The following is a 21,445-nucleotide window of genomic DNA, read 5'->3' on the forward strand; positions in this document are numbered from 1 at the left end:
CAAAAATAGCATTGACAGCAATGTTTTCTTTATTACCAGGCTATACGGATATATAATGTGACAAAAATTATAGAAACTTTATGATCTAGAGTACTCGTGTGTAAAAAAAAAATCAATACTCTGACTTCATAAATAACAAAAATATTACGTTATATTCACAAACACTTATACATGTAATTAGATATTGCTAAAAATGGCAATGTCGAGCGATAATGCGGTGCACCAAATTATCACTATGTGTTGTGTGGAGCGGGGTTTGACTCCTGTTCATACGGAAAAAGAGCTGGGAACGAGGGAACGACACAAATACATGTATCGATCACAGGTTCGTACATAGTAAAAGAGGTTCAAATATGAATGGACTGGTTATCCGATGGAAGATGCGTTTGGTTGACCAACAAAAAAGACGATAAACTGAAAAGGCTAGAGCTGGACGTCATGCATGGAGACCATCGTTAAGTATTCGAGCAGTTAGGTTTATGATCGGGTTTGGGAAATTTTTTATTAAAAGAATTTAATCCTTGATTTATTCTTAACTGCAGTACACGTGTGAAATAAATAACTCGGTAACTAAAAGAAAATAAAATGCACTATCGAATTTATGCATAAACGATTTTTTAAAGACGCACGATTCCTGAACAAATTCAAAAACTCCACGAATTACGTTCTGACGTCGTCGGTGTTGCGCCGGCAGCTGTTTTGAATGATTCCTTTACCAAAATAAAAAAAAATCTATTTATAGATATTATTTACTGAAATTTCTGTGAATTATTTCAAAAATGTTGATTTTAATGCATGCCAATTTTTAACTTTATAATATTAGTGAAACAAAAAATATTGAAAATGTTCGCGTTTTTTTTTTTTTTGGACAACCCTCGTATACATCCGTCAACGTTCAATGACTGGGCTCTAACTGGCTTTGTTCATTTCTGAGACGAACTTTCTCTGATGTCCGCGCCCAAGAGAAATTAATTGGAGGTCATTATAATGATCACGATGTAGTCTAACTAAAATTTATTCTATGCTTTATTATTTATACAACATTGTGTTCCAAGTAAGAAAACGATTAGGCGAATTTAATGTAGATTACAATGACTTTTAAGAAACACAACATGATGAATAAAACAAGTCATATACCATCACAAAGCATGAAAGAAACTTTCTGTATTCCAGTGGCTGACTCTCAGCTTTTTTTAAAAAGCTAACCTTGTAAAGACTTACAGAATAAGCGAAATACTCCAGACATTTAATAAAAATCTCGAACCCGAACTAAAACGCGTTGACAAAGTCAAACCAGGCGGTCTTAGTTTTTATGGCATTTTTACAGTGATATGCGAAAAGTCTGATAATTGCTGTTAATTTTAAGAAATAAAAAAGTTCGTCATTTTTCAACCTCGTTCGGTATAATATAATTTACCGATAATTTTTTCCGTTAAGGAGGAACACTTGCACGAAGGATAAAAAAAGCGGTATTCTGTATGTACACTGACACATCATTGCTATTGTGTACTCGGATTAAACCCAAAATCCTTTGTAACATTGTATTGGGTAAAAAGCAAATAAAAATTTAATATGAAATGTTATCGTTAGAATAATAAGAGTTATATGGGCCACAACGCTTACCTGATACACATTGCTGTTCCTCAGAAATGTTTAGGACTTTTACCCTCTTTATTCTCATAAAAGAATTTGACAAACCGAATATTGTGGCACCAACTTAATCCTGGCTTTACCCAATCAGGATCAAAACATTTGGATGTTCTGATATCAATATTACTAACACGGCTTTTCTGTTCCACCTAGAAAAGTTTTTTAAAGTATTTTTTTTCTGAACACATGCAATATATAAATAAAAAAAATCTTCAGTTTTAGCCTTCCTCCTAACCCCAGGGTCCATAATTTAACAAAAGTTTATATAACATAGGTATAAATGCTTATTAATTTTATTTAATTTAGCCCTGTCGCTATTGAAAAGATTTGTTCTTACATTCTTCATTATAAAACTCTGATACCCAGTCGTAGACCCACCCTAACCCTGGGGACCATGATATGATAAAAAACTTGAATCTACACTTCCTGAAAATGTTTCAATATAAATGTGACTAATCATGACCAATCTGATCTTCAGAAAATGATTTTTAAAGATTTTTTTCTATATATTTCCATGTAAACCTTGAAGCACTATTGTGGCCTGATCATATACTTGTTCTGAACAAAGTTGAATCTACACTACCCGAGGAAGCTTCCTTATCCCTAGCCTGCTGTTCATGAGCTGAAGATTTTTAAAGATTTTATCCCCTACATATTCACACTAATTTGAATTTTCACTACCTCAGGATACCTGCCTAATAATATAACTTATCATGGCCCTGCTTCTCTTGTGAAAAAGATTTTAAAAATTTTACCCTATTTTTATGTAATTATGTTTATCCCCTATTGAGCCCCTACCGTATCCCAAGGGGCCATGATTTGAACAAAAGTAAATCCACATTATGTCAGGAAGCTTTCATATGAGTTTCATATTATCTGGCTCAGTTGTTCATGAGAAAATTTTTAAATGATGCCCCTAATTATCTTCTTATTCTTAATTATATCCCCCAGAAAGAAGGCATGGCTTTTCGTTTGAACAGTGGTAAATCATCTTCACCAAAGAATGTTTTGCGACATGTCTGATTGAAATTGGCTCACTGTTTCTGAAGAAGAAGTCGAAAATGTACACGGTATACAGACGACTTATGACAGACGGAGATCATTAAACAAAAAAATCTTACGTGAGCCTCCACTCAGGTAAACTAAAAAAGGAAAAAAAAACTCTAAGCTTGTATATTTACAGGCCCGTAGAACGCGGGGGGAGGGGGTGCAAATATACAAGCTTCAGACTTTTTCTTAGTATAGTATTTTGCTACGCATAGTAAAATAGTAAATTTTCATTTAGATGCTGGTTGCCCCCCCCCCCCCACACACACACACTTTTTGTTGCTGTAAGAAAATTCCAGGATTTGGACAGGTAATGATTATGATTATTTTTTGATCGTCAGATTGTTTTGGAATGTTGCCCCCCCCCCTCCCCTAGTTTTTAGTAAGTTTTTTTGCCTCCCCCCCCCACCAGCACTTTTGAAACCGTTCTAACGGGCCTGATTCGTTTGTGTATCAAATGGTCTCTCATTTTCTAATTCTTAAATAGCTGCGTTGTGCATTTTAACAACGACCAAATTAGGGCATGTAAAAAAAAAACGAACATAGATTTTGAACTACAAATCTGTGTCTACAACCTTAAAGATAAAGCATTCAGTACAAAGTTGATTCTTCAATGATAACGATCTCGTGAATATTGCATAGCCTGCCGCGAGGAGATCATTGTAGCCGAAAAAGTTTTTATTTCTCATAGCAAAGGTGAAAATTATTTCCATTGTCTGATAAAATCGAGGAAAGACCCTTCCACTCTTACAGTTTATACAGGTATATAATGCAATAAATCTGACTAATTTCCTTCTTGGAAGTCATATCCAATGCCCTGGCACATGAACAAAGTCAATAGAAAAAAAATCATCAATACCAAAAATTGTGAATACTTTACGAATATTTGTGTTGTAGCGTCCACACTTGGGAGCAGATATACATAAGAAAATTGAATGCAATTTTCGAGTAATTGAAAAGATATCATGCACCGGGTGTTACCTTTTTATCTGCTCGTTCTAGCTTCCTGGATAAATAACACGGAATCGGGAAGTGGTAAGTTTTTTTTTTTAATTTTATTTATTTTTTTTAAATTAAATATTAACTTGTATATTGTTGGATGGAATGTTACACCCTGATTTGTTGTGGATGGGCTTCCAATCGCTCAGATAGAATTTTTCAGAATGGAAGATGGTGACATAATAAAATTAAATGCAGTATTTATTTATCTGATGAAAGTAATTTATATTCATATAATTAACGTTCACAATTCATGATGCCCATAATTTCCGAGTATATAAAAATATGTTTAACCCTGTGTATTCTAATTTGCATATCAAGAAATAATGATTTTAATCAAACAGTCCACTCAATTCCTCAATTAAATACCAAAATTTACTGTTTATTTATTTTATAATTAATTGATATCGAGGTTTTTTTTTTTCAAAATCTCTCTCTCTCTTCCATTCAAATGTCGACTCGATATATTCCAGTGAACTTGAAATAAAAGATACCTGACACGTCTGTTTTCATATTTGGACATTTTACTAGAAAAAGACGTTAACGGTAACCTAACAAGAAAACTTCATGATAAACGTGATGAATCCAACTTTTCTATCGTCAACTTCCCTTACTTATGTGGCAATATGTACATATGGAGTTTATGTTTCCCAGTTGATCCGATTTGCAAGAGCATGCTTTACGTGCGAACAATTTCTAAAACGAGGCAAGTTATTGACAAACAAGTTGATGAAACAAGAATATCAAGTCTCGTTTACCGCCATCATGGTCGATACAATGGCCTTGTCAGCAAAAACAATCTATCATTAAGTTGAATGCTGACTGACGTTTTTCATACCAACTGTTGGGGCCATTATTTATACACATTGAATTGTCTACGGATTTTCCCGTTTTCCCCATCATGACAAGGAGCACACGGCGGGTGTGACCAATCGGTAGGGGATGCTTATTCCTCCATGGCACCTGATCTCACATTTGATATTCTAAGAGGTCCGTATTTACTCTGCTCCTGATTTGGATTTTTTTGGACTTTTGAACTTGATTACTGTTAAATCTCCATATTTGATGTCGAATTTACGTCATTTTTGACAACATAACTAACTTATGACATCACGATTGATAAAAATGTTTAATGCTTAGATGTCTGCATATATATCATCATGGCTAATTAAGGGATGTTTTTAAGTTTTGTGTAAATCACACAGATATGTCACATAAGCATCTTTTTCATGAAGTGCAAGTAGGCATATTTCATGAAGCGCGTTAGCAACGTGCAAGTCTGTGTGATTTACACACCAATAATTTACACTAATAAAAAACAATATCCTTATATTTACATTTAACATTTTTAAAAGCACCGAAAATATACTCAATGTTTGAATTTCTTGCTGCCCTATATCGTTCTATTCTTATATTAATAAGCTACATTGTGACGTCACTTTAGTGCGAGATTCCCCCTATAAATATAATATTTTTCGCTTGAGCATAGGCCTAAAGCAAGGTCTGTGGCTTGAATTTGTACACGAAGATGGCATTCAAATCAATTCCATAGTTGTTTAAGTAGTAAAACACAGCATATGTAAATATAAGAATTTAATGTTCAATGCGTCAAAATGTCCAGATTGAATATAAAACCTATCAGCTCAACAACTGTATTTTATTATTAGTATTTAAAACGTGGAATTTAGCTAACATAAATTTTTCGATTTTATGTCCTTGTTATGTTTTGTTTTCTACTGAACTGTCTACGGATTTTTCCGGTTTTTGTTTCCCGATCATGACAAGGAGCGGGTGTGACCGGTAGGGAGGGGATGCTCATGCACTCCTCCATTACACCTGATCCCACCTCTAAATTTTGAGGTCCTTGTTTGCTCTGCTCCAAATTTGCATCTGTAGGAATTTAGGCTGGACTGAGGACATCGGCCTGGACAGCTCAGTGGTTAGAGCACCTGACTAGTAATGCAGGGGTCCCGGGTTCGATTCCCAATCCAGACATATGTTTTTCATTATATATATATATATATATATATATATATATATATATATATATATGAATTTCAATGTATATTAACTCATTCCTCCTTTCCATACTACACATCGTTTCATTGGACTTTAGAGATTGAATACTGTTCATTATCTTCATATTCATTTCTCTTTTGCAAAACCCATGTTAAGAAAACGGAATCGAAAGTGAGAAAAAAGAAATTCAGTCATTTTCACAATACACAAAATAAACTATCCTGATACCAAACTTCTATATGACCTTGAATGTTATAATCACTTCACTAGAATAGGTGACACAGAGCGTGTGATGGTGAAGCATTATAAATGTTAAAAAGGTAACAGGTGATAGGAAGTCGGCTTCAGGCCAGGTATTTATCTAATTATGTCTGTCTACACTGTGGTATGAGTAACACGGAGCCATATCTTATCAATCATAGAAATTTCATATTTTTTGATTTGAAGAAGTTTGTACTACTGCTTTCCTCTACATCCACATTAAAACATATTATTTATCATTGTCGACCTGTTATATCAAGATTAAAACAAATATATTAAAGTACAGAGCCCTCCCCGCAAGGAGAATTTATTATTTTCACAGTTATTATCTGTATTTACAGGAAACTTTATTGATCAATGGATTGTTTGTAAGAGTTTATGTTCGTCCAGATTTAATCAAATCCATATTTGTGGTCGTACTTTTTTTATGGGAAAGAATAATATTAGTAATTTGATTTCTCTAATAACAAAATATTTTTTTCGTTGAATATTTTTATTTAGCATGGACAAGCTAAGTATTACTGCTCTTCATTCCTATACAACCTATTTTAAATTTAAATTATAATTTTATGAAGGGTACTTTTTTCTCGCATTCATGCCTTAATTTCAAGTTTAGTAAATATTTTGAAAAGAAAAATCAATTCAACTTCTCATTAATCTTCATTTTTTCCTAGTTGAAATATATCTGAAGTTAGGTTTCTTATAAGATAATAACATTTATTGGCTTTTCGACATGTAAAATCAAAGAGAATATCTAATCTATTCATCCTTTCCATCCAAGGGAATGGTATTTATTTAGATGATAGGCATAAAAGTGGCACACTTATTGAATGCCAATAACCAATATAATATGTCCTTCACGCGATTCTGCACTGATATAATCCTATTTTATTATTCTAATAAACAAAATCTTATTTATTGGCTCCTTTCAAATCAATTTCTGCTGAAAATGTGTTCAAAATACCCGCGCAGAGACAAATTTGATCTTTCGTGAAAATTAGCTGATAGAAATTAGAACTACATGTATGCTGACTGGAGATTGTCAAATTTTAATCTGGACAAACATTTTCTTTTTAATGTCTCCTGTGTACGCGGGAGGAGGTAGGCTATTATCGGGAGTTTATATTTGAAGATTTCAGAAAAAAAAGTTAATTTATTAGCTGTTGTCATTTTTCCCAAAAATTCACAATCAAATTTTTGACTTCACACTGTTTTGATTCAGACCTTGTTTCTAATGAAGCTAATGGTTTTATTGATGTACACAAAAAGACTTAAATAAAACTGTACTTAATAATAAAAACAGAATGATAACATATCAATTAGTTGATATACATATATTTACATTTACATTAGCTTAACCCATCTGTCTTCTTTCACCACTCGGTAGAAAAACTTGACTATATATATATATATATATATATATATATATATATATATATATATATATATATATATATATATATATATATATATATATATATATATATATATATATATATATATATATATATATTGAATAATAAACAGACTTTTCGAATACCTCGTAATATTCAAGAGAAGAAATCTTATTAAAATATTTCCCATGATTTAAGGCATTAAAGATTTTTTCAAATTGTTTGACTGTCTGAGTCTAGAAATGTGCAATGTGTCTGTAAGTAGAAACATCTTTAAAAAGGGTAAATTGTATAAAACATGAAGTTACATTGGGGTTTTAGGTTCGACACATTCAGAGTCAGTTATATCAAAGGCTAAAGAACGCTGGTACATCATTGCAGTGTCGCCCGCGTGGCGCAGTGGTTAGAGCGTTCGCTCTAGAGTCGCGGAGTAAGGAGTTGATCCTTACGTCGCGGGTTCGAATCCCACTGTGGGACGTGGAGACTGGTCCTTCGGATGAGACCGTATAAACCGAGGTCCCGTGTCGCAGTAGGTGCTGGCACGAAAAAGATCCCTCACTGCTCAATGGCCCTAGGCGCCGAGTATAGGTCAATTTTTGCGGCTCTCCACCGGCAAGTGGTGGCGTCTCCATATGAGTAAAAAATTCTCGAGAGGGACATAAAACACTAAACAAACAAACAAAACATCATTGCAGATTTATGGCCAATTGCGAGATGTCAAATATCAGCAACTGAGTACTGAGTTTGTAGGGAATTTCAACACATCCAGTAGAGAGAAAAACCAAACAAACATCGTTTTAATGAACATTCCCTTAAGATACAGGGATAACATATTTTCTTGTCTGTTAGATTCTATGAATTTCAAAAGTATGTTTAATGTTTTGGGAAATGATCGTCTCTATCTTTCTGCATGATATTCAACTGTATGTTTAATTTTATAGGTAATGAGTGGGGCTATGCACCTGGAATTGGTAAGTAGATTCCTATTAAATGAAAATTAGAAAATCATACCTATGTGATCTGTTTAAGTTTCAGAAAATTTATTTACTCTGGAATTCCTGCTGAAAAAATTTAAATACAGTGTAGAATAAAAGTCTACTATATCATAAAACTAGTTGACAAGTAAATGATATGTTCAAGGTATGACTTTTTTAAAATCAAAGATTAAAATAAGCTTTCGTTTAATATAATGATGCAAAATAAAATATAATATAATAATTCATTTGATATAATGATGAAAAAGCATATAAACTTTGGATATTTTGGTAGTTAGGTGCTGATAAGATGCTTGTGTTTAAATGAATATAAATGACCGTTCTTCGAATGAAAAAAAGGCTTTAGAGTTCATGTCTGATCATATTTGAACACCACCTTCTTTGAAAAAAAAAAGAACGCTAAATTCAGAAGGAATACATTGTATTTAGCTGACGGTACGCTGTCAATTGAACATCACAAAGCTCTTGGTTGAAAATATAATCCATGGGAATGAGAGAGTTGTCATGTTTTTTTTCTATGAAATGTGAAGATAACAAACAGTACTTATGCTCAAAAAGTCTAACTAAACATTACAAATTCAGAGCAGAGCAAACAGGCACCCCTGAAAACATCAGAGGTGATCAGATGCCATGTCGACCGGTCACACCCACCGAGCCCTTTGTCTTGATCGGGTACCGTAAACAGTATAGTATGAAAACGATGGCCTAATACTAGTAATTTGTATTACAAGTTTCAAGTAAAACTAACCATAGGTTGCATTTGCAAACAAGTGCATTTTATTGACCATAGATTTTGAGATATTTTTCTTTTCAAACGAGATTGCAGATATCCTGGTAACGTCAACGTGTTAATCAATATCCTGCCTAGATTTAGAACGCAGAACAAGCTCTTATTTATCGAATCAACTGGATGGTATTAACAAAATCTGCAGGTGATAATGATATATTGCTACATAAATAAGGGACTCTGGTGATAGAAAAGTTAAAGTCATTACGTTCATAAAAAAGCGGACAACTAGCCATCAACCAGCCGTGAGGTGTTAGTGAAAAAAGATGGCCAACCACTCTCTATCAAATCGATCAAACAACTAATTATCAACTGTTCGATCTGCAACTGACTTCCCTTTCATCCAATGATCTGTTGACTGTTAGCTGTGATCTCGTTTCTATATATTCTTAAGCAACAGTATACTTAAACCTCAAATAGTCATCATTTCGTAAGTTCTATGGTCTATACAATGACCTTGTCAGCAAATACAATCTTTCATTAATTCAAATGCTGACTGAGTTTTATCATACTAATTCTTAGGCCATTATTTACACACTGAATTGTCGACGGATTTTTCCGTTATTTCCTGACCATGACAAGGAGCACACGGCGGGTGTGACCGGTTGGCAGGGGATGCTCACTCCTCCATGGTCACCTGATCCCACCTCTGATGTCTTATAGGTCCGTGTTAGCTCTGCTCCTATTTTGTAATGTTTAATGGACATTTGAGCTCGAATACTATTCGTCATCTCCACATATTTCATTTCAAATACCTTTATTACATGTAAATAAATACTCTAGTACATTAATAAAAACCACAGAGCGACATCCTTCAAACAATACTTTGAAAAAAATTGTGCCCTTTTATACATACATATATGTTGAATTAGCATGTAAACTTTTGATAATTAATAATTGCAAGTTAAATATTATAATGCGTAGAAAATGTGTGATCAAAGAAACCCAACCTATATACAAATACTTTTTATAAGCTCAATACACAGCTAGTAAGGATTAAAATACTTCTCATTTTCTCTATTCAAGTGTTTGAAATCAGTTAAAGTCAAGATCATCAATATTCCAGAGTCAAATTAAGCGTAAAAACAGAAGCTTAACAATATGTCTGAAACAAGTCAGTCAAAACACAACCCAATAATGATTATATATTTGCGCACAAAGTCATTATAACGACCGTAGAATCTATAAAATGCTGACTTCAAACTAGGCTGCTGAATTTCCCCTACGTCAACCTATCTGTCAGAAACCTGGCTCGGTTTAAAAATCAGTTGTACTCGGAGCATGCTTTTAAGTATCGAATAAGTTGGAGACGTAGATACCATATGCAGGTGATAGTGGAACATCACTAAACAATCAAGGAAAGCTGACGATGGAAAAGTTATCTCGCCCGTCATACAATCTGGTTGTTAGTTGACCCCCATCGTCCACACCCAGCAAAACATCAAAACACGAAACATGTGGCAGACTTTGTTGTATCCTTTATTTCAAGTCTACTTGACACACGAATGGAAGTAACTAACGTCAATTGATAAAACGTCGTCGATATATTCGAATATAGAGCTGAAGGCTACAGCATGTGTCACCCTCCTGTCATGTAAAAGTTTCGTGAATTCAGCTTCATAGGAATATAAAAACAAGTCAACTAATTATAATAAAGGAGCACAACTGGAAAAAAATTCCAACAAATCTGCTTGAATACATGGTCTCCAAAGATTACATAAATGTTGTCAATGAGAAACTCCAACATCTTTTTAATATCAACATCAGTGTACTTTTATTTAGAATCTGAGTGATTTTTAACAAAGTAATTTTGTTGATGACCAATCACAAGATCAGAAAATTTCCGAGTTCAATTTTTATTGAAGCAGTTATCTATGATATCAAAATGCCTAGTTTTTAATATAAGGGATGGTTGTTTTAGGTGTAGAAAAGTCATACATTTTGATGTTATTGACTTAAAAAAAATTTGGTAATTTTAAATTTTCTAAAAGTTCTTTGGAATTTTTGAGAATCCAAATCTGATTTATACTACTTCCAGAATATGTTGTAGCAAAGAACGTCCGAAGTTTCTCTTTTACAGAGGTTCAGTATTAATTCAGTATTAATAAATAACTCCGTAGAGAGGGAAATAAATGCTACTAATCTATAAATAAATATCATGCATTCTCATGCATTCTAAAAAAGCACCTGTATTTTGCTCTTGATCAAGGACCCTCAACATGGGTAAAAGACTACCCTCAATGTGGAGGTACCAGCCAGTCCCCCATCTCTGTGGATACATCTAAAGTTGTCCTTGACACAACTCTGACAGCCTTCAACTTCACAGGTTATGACAAAGTGAACAAAGTCAAGATGAGCATGAAAAACAATGGGCATACAGGTAAGATGTTTTAGGTGTTATATGCTTAAGAATGTTTGCAACCATCACTTCTTGACCAATGTTACCTGTGCTTTTGCATAAAATTTTGATTAACATATTTTTCTTTATGAAAATTAAAAAAAAAAAGCAGTACAAATGAAGTAAGAATTTTTTCGAAATATTTTCAAAGAAGTTGCTTTTGAAAATATACGTTATAAATGTTCAACAAGGTGGAGAAAAAGAATTTGTCTTCTAATGAAACCCCTCTTTTTGCATATTTTTTTTAAATATCAAAACAAAACGTTGTCATTATCTTTAAAGATACGATTAATATTATCTTATTCATTCAAAAAAAAAAAAAAAAAAAAAAAAAAAAAACAGTGAGAAAAGAACACTTCATCAAACTGCACTAGCCCCTCATTTATATTTTGATATCTTTGTACCATCAGCTTATTTGTCGATAGCTTGCCTCGTTGAAATTTTAGTAGGTAGAACATAATCTTGCCTACCGAATCAACACGGAGACACAAACTTCATAAATTGCTTCATTAATAAGGGAAGTTGACGATAGAAAAGTTAAAGTCAATTGTCTTTTTCATTTAGTTTAATTGTTAGTTTGCCATTAAAGTTTTTCTTTAAGAAAACATTCAAATATAAAGCAGATGTGTCAGATTTTGTGGTGTCTCATATTCCGAGTTCTCAGAGTTCTAGAAATAAAAAAGGAAAATGATCATTGATAAAATACCATCGATATATCTAAATGTCGTATTGAAGGTCAAGGCAAGAGACTTCTTCTTTCCATGTAGATTAATAAAAAAAATCTGCTTGAATACAAAAATAGGTCTGCATGGAAAGTATGGATGATGCATGAAAGTATGCATGGAAATACCAACAGAATGGACTTGATCTCCAAAAAACTACATATATATTGACAATCAGAAACTCGAGCATTATATCTTTAATATCAGCTTTGAAACTACTTGTGTAGTGTCAGATTTTTTTTAAAAATATAATTTTGAACATGACCAATTACAGGGTATGTACATTTACGAGTTTCATTTCAATTTATTGAAAAACAAACCCAGTTGTCTATGATATCAAAAAGATCCTTTTTTGATTGAAGGAAAATAAAAGAACTTGTTGGAGAAAAAAGTAACTATAAATAATGAGGTTGCTGAACCTACTTTCCTTATATTTTATACAGCATGTAACAGTGGAATATGCTTGCAATACGTTTATTCTCCATTTTCCCCAGAAAATGTCTAGAGATTCTGAGGCCTCTTGTTAATCAAAAGGTCAAACCTACTAACACCATTGATTTGAATCAAGCATGGGGCAACGTATGACTGTCGGTGCTTTAGTTTTTTCAAAATTATTTATTTCACTCTGTTCTTCCTGTTTTCTTTTATTTTCACTTTTTTTTTTATTTCAGTACAAATAGACCTTTTGGGTAATATGATGTCAATATCAGGGGGAGGCGTCAGCGACACCTACCGGGCTGAACAGTTTCACTTCCACTGGGGCTCTGAAGACAAGAGAGGCTCTGAACACGACATCAACGACCGCCATTTCCCCATGGAGGTAAACTCAAAATACACTTCAAAGCAAGATACCCTTCAACCAATCCTAAAATAGAACAATAAAGATAGAAGAACAACAATCTCTTGCTATTTATCATGTTTATCTAGCATATTAGCTTTTTAAAAATGTTCTAAAGATGCACGTGGTACACTACAATACGAAGTACAACATTTTCGCTGACGCAATGAATAAGACAAATGGACTGCACGTGCTGGCGTTCTTATTTGAGGTAAAGGAATATTCAAGTGAAACTTAAATGTGATTTCAGATTTGTGATATACATTTATATGGCACATGTGAAAAAAATTGAAAATAATGTACTAGTTTACCTATAGCTGTGTTTTACATACAAGTATACATACAGGTATATAAAATGATTGTACCTACCTAGGCTTTAGTATAATTTTCTTTATAGGTAGGAACAGTAAATCACCATTTTGATGAAATCATTCAACATTTTTACCAAATTGCTCATAAAGGTAGTTTTCGTTATTCTCTAAATTTTTCTTAACATTTATTCAACATGTTATCATTGAACTTTTAAATCAATACATTATATGAAAAACAGATGATCACGTGAATCTGACTACATTTCCATTGGCTGGGCTATTTCCGGAAGACCTACAGGTTTACTTTCGTTACCATGGTAGCCTAACCACTCCTCCTTGTTCTGAAAGTGTCATCTGGACAATCTTTAAAGACACCATAAAAATTTCCGAGGACCAGGTTCGTATGAATGCTAACTCAAATATCCAATAACTTTCATTACTACATGCTTACCTAAAATGAAAACACACAAGGTGTTACATTAATATTTTACTATTTATACATAACTTTATTCCCAAATGTGAATGGAACTGGGTATTAATATTGGTATTTCAGTTGATGAAATTCCGTCATAATGTACACCGGAACTACGCCAATGAGGAAGATCGAGACATATCTAACGACTTCCGGCCAACACAACCTCTCAATCACCGCTATGTTTACACAAGCCATCCTAGCGCCATATCTCTCTCTACAACACTGCACAATATTTGGTTAAATATATATACACTTAGCATTATTTTCATGATCACAGCTTTTTTTTTATAGAGTTGAATTATATACAGTTTAACAAAAGATGACATTAAAACATCTCATTTAAATCTCAGAAATTAATTACGTATTTTACATGTAATATTCGTCTAGAAATATATTTGTATGGACTCTAGTAGATATCAAATCATAAAAATTAAAAACGGTTCAAGTTGTTGCTAGATTTTCTTTCTTTTGATCCCGTGCTTTGTAAATGGAAATATGCCTCCGAAAAAATGACTTATCAATGTGCTATCTTAATCATAATATGTTGAAAGCGCGACCGCAACGGCGAACGCAGGTACTTATTCAGTTTCGATTTAGATCCGTTTCTTCAATTTGGTACGTCTAGACTCTGACGTCAAATGACGTCGTATGCAAGTTGCATTACCAATCCGAAGCCTAAACAGTGCTTATTTAAAAGAAAAAAGTTAATTCTAACTATTTTCTGCGGTATCCTTTAAATCAAGGTGGGTTCAGATGAACTTAATATAATGTTGTTTCCGCGAGAACGTAGTTTACGGCGAGATGCAACTCACAAATGTTTGTGGGTCCAGCGGTTACTTCGGGAAAAAAAATTCGTTTGGAACAAAGTGCAAAGTCAGAATTTTCTCTTCGCCCAGGCTTTGCGTAAGAGCTCGCAGTGACGAGCGGTGTTTGGCGCCGCTCGCTGCGCTCGCTTTTAAAAATTTTAGAAGGTTTATTCTAGTTTTCCAGAAATTATTGAAAATTGTTTTAATTTAATTTTTTATCGAGGGACAATGCTTTTCTTTCTTATGATGCATGCAGTTTTCATACCTTCCTTTTACGTTGTTTTCATTGATTCCTGATTGCTATTGAGTGATTTTGAAAACAGAAAGCCTATTAAAGATGTGCATTATAAAGGATGGTTTTTGTCATCTTTATACTGTATTGAAAAATTCATGAATTTCTCACATTGATAAATAAAACTGACTGTTTAATTTTAGTAACAAGGTTATGCCAATGTCATGTTTTTCTTCAGGATAAAAAATTACTGCTGTCAGTTATGTGGAAGCTTCTTCTATTTTTAAATTGTGGTGTATTCTTATTTTACTTGCGTGAAAAGATAATACCATATAAGGTCTTTCAAATAAAATTAATAATTCAGCGAAAATAGACCAACTAAAAAGAAGATGGGCAAAAAAGTGCGAAATGTCTATATACATGGAGCTTCCAATTAATAAAAATCAAAGAACATACATGTAGGCCTTATTGTTGAAAGGTATGAGATTTTTACTTTAAGAAAAATCTCCACAGATCGGAACAATCTCACAATCTCACAAAGGATGAAATAGCATACATACACCAAAGAGGGTACAGATGATCAACCCTTTGTACTAAAACACAATTTTTCCATACCAGTGGGTCTTCGCTCCATTTTGATGTATACTCAAAGTATGCGTAGAATATACATTCCTCGGTTAACAAAAACATAGAGCATAGACCCACTATATCCCGAAAATACACTTTTATGACAAAACATTCATATATTTCCCAGAAATTATCCTCAGGAGTATAAAACATATGTCTTGTTTACAATCTTCAGATTCCCAGTTTTGGTATAGAACCAACAGTTCATACAAAAAATTGAAGGAATGCAATGTTTCTATTAGAGATACATTTAACAATTCCTTTTCCGATCTCATGTGTTCCATTTCAAAATGTTCTGTCAAAAACTTGATATTTTTTTTACTAGCTCTTCGTTTTCTTGTAATCTTACTAGACAGAGCTTCTGTACCAAAAAACGTGGGGAAATCTGAATTCCAAATCCTCTAACATTGTCTACGGAATAGAATGTACCCTTGTGGGCTCATTTATGTTGGTGAAACCAAAGGTTCACTTAATAAAAGAATATCGGGGCAAAGATTTCAAACTCAGTGAAGACTTAAAATCAATCATCGTAAAAGGTCCTAAATACAGGGAGCCCCGAACTTTCAATTGGCGACAGAACTTCATTTCTAATCATGAATTCTGTTGTAAATTATGCCAAACGTTGGGATAATGAAAAGAAAGACCTGAACACTTTATCAAAATGCATTAAATGTTTTAGAAATATATCAAAATTAAAAGGCAAAATGTGAACCATCTATCCCGCCGTTTTCACTAAATTGAATGTGATGAAAGAATAATACTACAGTGACTACTTGAACAATATGTAACAGTTCCAGCAGACTGGAACAATATTGTCTTTGTCTGTAAGGCTCATTATAATTATAATTGCATTTTGGAAGAATTTGGCTTTTATTCCATGTCTGGATTTTTTTTCGTTTTTTCCCGTTCATGACAAGGAGCACACGGCGGGTGTGACTGGTCGGCAGGGGATGCTCACTCCTCCATGGCATTTATACAAGCATTCCTCGCGATAAAATAAAAACTAAGTTTTTTGCAATTGATATATTAGGCAACTGCTTTTTCAAGAAAAAAGGAACCCAGAAATTTTCACGTCTTGTGATTGGTCATTAACAAAATAACCTCATAAAAAGTCACTCTGATTCTATACACAAGTACTCTGAAGTTGATATTAGAAGGATGCTGCCATGCTGTTTCTGATTGACAACATTTATGTAGTCTTCCGAGACCAAGTCTTCCAGGAAACTAATCCCGATAACCACTAGTTGTACTCCTTTGTTAGCCGACCTGTTTTTGGATTTGTATGAAGCAGAATTTATTTCAAAAACTTATATACGAGAAGAAAACTTGCAGTGGCCTTCAACTCGACATTTCGATAATACTGATTGCGCCCATGACAAAAGGGCCTTATGGCAATTTTGCTTAAACAGAGAAATAACGTCATAAAGATGTGACGTTGAGCAGTGCGATGTCAACGCAGATTTCTTTTCATTGTAAGGCTCATTATTGTATTTTAGAGGAACTGGGATTTAATTCAAGAAGTGGTAATCCGACTTATACCCAAAGCTCCCTTTCTAAGGAGGAAATTCTTCAAAAAATCATATGTCAGTTTTGAATATTTTTATTATTTCCAAAAACCAACATGAATTTGAATTACCATACCTATATTGGATTCCGAAACTTCATACGTAAAAGTCCTTACATACAAAGATACAGAGTGGGTTCCAGTGAATGTTCTACCAAGCCTCTTTCTTAACTCCTCACTAAAATATTAACAGTAGTGAAGGAGAGACTTCAGGAGTACTGTGCAACAATATATTCGAGAAGTGGTGTAAATCAGATGTGGATGCTTCAAAATTCCAAGGAACTTTTGGAAAATTTGAAATCACAAAATTTTACCGAAATCAACAACTAAAAAAAAAACTTACGACTTTTCAACTTAATATACAACCATTTCCCACGATAAATTGAAATGCAGGCTTTTTGATATTACGAGGGGCATTTGAAAAGTTCTGAGAACTGTTCGAAAAAATATTAACCGTTTAACGGTAACAAGCTTATCTTTTAAAAAGATTGGTGAGCTATCGCTGTAGCATAATAAAATACAGAAGAAGATATCTGAACCATTTGTTAAATTTGCTGAATCGATTAATTATTAATAGGAAGGCAGATTGGTGCACTGGGGGTTGAGTTTAGGGGGGGGGTCACAATTCAGAATGGTGAATCTAAGAGTGTGCTTCACGTCGGCAATGGCATAACTCCTAACTGTGCTTTAAGCATTCTGTATTTTACTGTAATTTCAATTTCGAGGTGAAAAATAAAAGGTCAATAGAACCAATGAGCACCTTTGGGCCTTTTCGGCAAGCTCGGAAAACATATCCGAGGTTGCCGCGGTTTTCCGAGCTTGCCGGAAAGATCCATGAAGGTAGATTAGAAAAGCTATGTATTCATTACAGCTTTAGAAATAACAGTCTTGGTTTTATAAGACCCGAGTTACTGTTACTTTTTGTTCATTTACGTGCAGGTTAGACAACAAAACACGAAACTTCAGATCATATGTATTTTCAGATGATAAACACTAAATTGACATGTCTTTCCGACATACTCTGAAAAAGATTGTTGTGGTTGTTGTTGTTTATTTTCCGAGCTTGCCGGAATTATCCACTAAGGTGGTAAAATTGTAAGGAAAGCTAGATGTCTAGAATCTTGGCATTATATAGCCAAATTTTTTCTTGTACTTTTATGTGTAGGTTAGACAATAAATTAAAAAAAAATTCGGAATCCGGATCTAGACTGGTATTGACTCTCTCTAACCTACGAAATGTATTTCGCGCATATCAGACAGGAAAGGCCAGTGTAAATTCGGATCATTTCTATTTTTGTATGACAAAACGAAATTGTTATCGTACAGTCTATCTACAGTAGTTTTCCCAGAATCCCCTCGAGAGCGCTAGCAATAACTGAGTTTAGTATCATTGAACAGATCACAAAAGTATACACATTTTGTGAGGTCACTTTGTAATTTTTATTACGTAATAACTCCGAAAATGACGTCAGAATCTCGAATGTCTAGCATACTGACCATAAAAATGACGTAACAAGAGACACAGTTTCAATGAAGTAAAATTTTTAAAGTCAGCTTTTGTTCGTTACTCGGGTGCACGCTAACGGACACAACTACCCGTTGGAAGAATGTTAACATAGACTATAGTCTATCATACGAAGGTTATATTCAGGAGCTCTTACAGTTCTGAGGTGGTTTAAGAGTGTGTCAAACATGCTAATATCGAATCTCGCGCAAAATATTGGGTAAAAAAGACGATGCTGTGAGAAAAACACAAAGTTTACAATCACAGGAGAATAGTGGACGGTGTTACAAAATTTTCTGGCATTAATTCGTCAGGTGTTATAACCAATTTTGTGGGAACGATTAAAGCTCAAGAGAGGTTAAGCTAAGGATGTCCCATATTTTCTCGTAAAAACCAAAATGGCGCCGGTGTACTTCTAACCCCACAGTAACTCGATATGTTCGAAAATTTTAAATCATGGAAAATAAATAAGATTGTACATGGCAATGAAACTCAGATTTTTTTTTTTTGATTTTTTTTTTTTTTTTTTTTTTTTTTTTTTTTTTTTTTTTTTTGAGTCGAAAGTCAAAAGCAATACTGAGTTTTGGATTGCTGAAGTTGAAATAATATGAAAAAATACGCACAGAAAATTGTCCGGGGAAGAATTTTGTACGTCTGATACTCAAGATACATTTGTGGAAAACTGCATTATTACACTTCAGTTTTATATAGAAAATGTTTTGTTTAATACAGTGGAGAGCTATTATAATAGACCGAAAATTCAGCTATATCATATAAATACAAATCTTTTATGAACGCCTTAGATAACATTACTGTGCTTATTAATCAAGCAAAGAAATAAAATATGGAATTGCTGATTTACCGTACCATTCTTATAGTCTTACTCTACTTCCAGGCAAATTTTCTTTGAAATATCTTTTCAAAGAAGCCTTTGACAGCACTTTAACTATGTTCTCATGTAGACAAAAAACGTGACTTTTCAGTATGCTAAACATTCGAGATTCTGACGTTATTTTTGAAGCTATTACGTCATAAATAAGAAAATAACATTCATATAAGTGCAAATTTTCCAGCTCTTTTCAATGGTATAAAACTTATTAACGTCTGTGAAATGGTTAATACTTTAGCAAGCAGTTCTCAGAACTTTTCAAATGCCCCTCGTATTGACAGCTTTTTCAATAAAAATGGAACTCGTAAATTTACTTATCTTGTCATTGGTCATTTGCAAAATGCATGAAAACACTTGCTGTGGCCTTCAACTCGACATTTAGATATATCGACGACGTACTGTCAATTAACAATGGTTATTTTCATTCGTAGGTCGTTACGATATATCCCACTGAGCTTGAAATAAAAGATACCACAGAGTCTGACACATCTGTTTTATATTTGGATATTTTACTAGAAAAAGACGTTAATGGTAATCTAACAACCAAGCTTTATGATAAACGTGATGACTTTAACTTTTCAATCGCCAACTTCCCTTACCTATATGCAGCAATATACCTTCATATGGGGTTTGTATTTCTCAGTTGATTCTATACGCAAGAGCATGTTCTACGTATAACCAAGTTATTGACAAACAAGCTGATGAAACAAGAATATCAGCAGTCTCGTTTAAAGTCGTCATTTCGTAAGTTTTATGGTCGATACAATGACATTATCAGGAATTAAAATTTATCATTGAGTCAAGAGCTGACTGACGTTTTTCATACTAATTGTTAGACCATTATTAACATACTGAATTGTCCACGGATTTTTCCGTTATTACCCGATCATGACAAGGAGCACACGAGGATGTGACCGGTCGGCAGGGGATGCTCACTCCTCCATAACACCTGATCCCACCTCTGATGTTTTAGAGGTCTGTGTTTGCTCTGCTCCAAAATTTGTATTGTTTAATTTGAGCTTGAATACTGTTCATTATGTCCATACATTTCAGTGTTGTAAAATTTGATTTGGCGAAAGTGGATCATACTCAAAGGTCAAGAGGTCAAATATTTTCGTCCCCAAAGAAAGGTCTTGTCACAAGGAATACATGTGAAATGTGAAAGCCATAAGCTGCAGAACTGTAGCGTTATGGTGTTATATTTTAGTCTTTGACTAAAGAATTTAGAAAGAATTTCTCCACTTTCCAGCTACTTTCGCTCCCTAATCCCAGGCATATTCTTTAACCAACTTCTACACGTTGTCCACTCCCTAACCCTTTAAAGTTGTCTCTACAGAGCCATAAACTCGTTTTTCGTTTTCTTGTTTTTAATTTTCTACCATCCGACAAAAAACTTTCAAAACAAACGTGTTTATTGCTCTGTAGAGACGAGTATGAAGTATTAGGAGGTGGATAAGACATACAGGTTAGTTAAAGAATATGCCTAGAATTAAGGAATGAAAGGTAGAACTTGATTGATTGATTGATTGATTGATTGATTGATTGATTGATTGACAAATGCTGGAAAATGGAAAAATTCTCCCCAACCGTCATCCTTGCAATGCCAGATCGAGGTCCTGAGTCAACACGTTGCCGTTAGACCAACGGCAGCTTGTTGACTCAGGACCCCTGTGGCATTGCGAGGATGCCCAACCGTCCGCAGAAAATCTTGCGCCGTATTACGGGATCTGTAGCGTTATCGATCAAAGACTAAAATATAAAAGTTCTTTAGCTAGAAATTAAACGCGTTTTACTGTAAAGTGCAGAGTTATCTTCCCGGAAATGACACACATATATTTGAACGTTAATTTGAGCGGCTATCTAAACAAAGAAAACACAACAAGCTAAGGTGATGTATTAAAGAAAGTTATGACAACCAAATTCAAGG

At 33.8% G+C, this 21,445-nt stretch overlaps 1 protein-coding gene across 1 annotated transcript; it reads left to right on the forward strand.

The window, feature by feature from the left end:
- The first annotated feature begins 3,623 nt into the window (after positions 1-3,623).
- LOC133175455 (carbonic anhydrase 2-like) lies at positions 3,624-14,198 on the forward strand. The gene is made up of 8 exons (XM_061310557.1): positions 3,624-3,732; positions 8,312-8,341; positions 11,362-11,532; positions 12,944-13,092; positions 13,229-13,321; positions 13,508-13,571; positions 13,661-13,818; positions 13,975-14,198. Exons 1-8 carry the CDS (start codon positions 3,663-3,665, stop codon positions 14,185-14,187), a joined length of 948 nt encoding a protein of 315 aa, XP_061166541.1. The 5' UTR covers positions 3,624-3,662; the 3' UTR covers positions 14,188-14,198.
- The last annotated feature ends 7,247 nt before the right edge of the window (positions 14,199-21,445 follow it).

This window comes from Saccostrea echinata, unplaced genomic scaffold, assembly GCF_033153115.1.
Source record: "Saccostrea echinata isolate AGI-Se365-2 ecotype Australia unplaced genomic scaffold, CSIRO_AGI_Sech_v1 ptg000062l, whole genome shotgun sequence".
NCBI classification, from domain to species: Eukaryota; Metazoa; Mollusca; class Bivalvia; order Ostreida; family Ostreidae; genus Saccostrea; species Saccostrea echinata.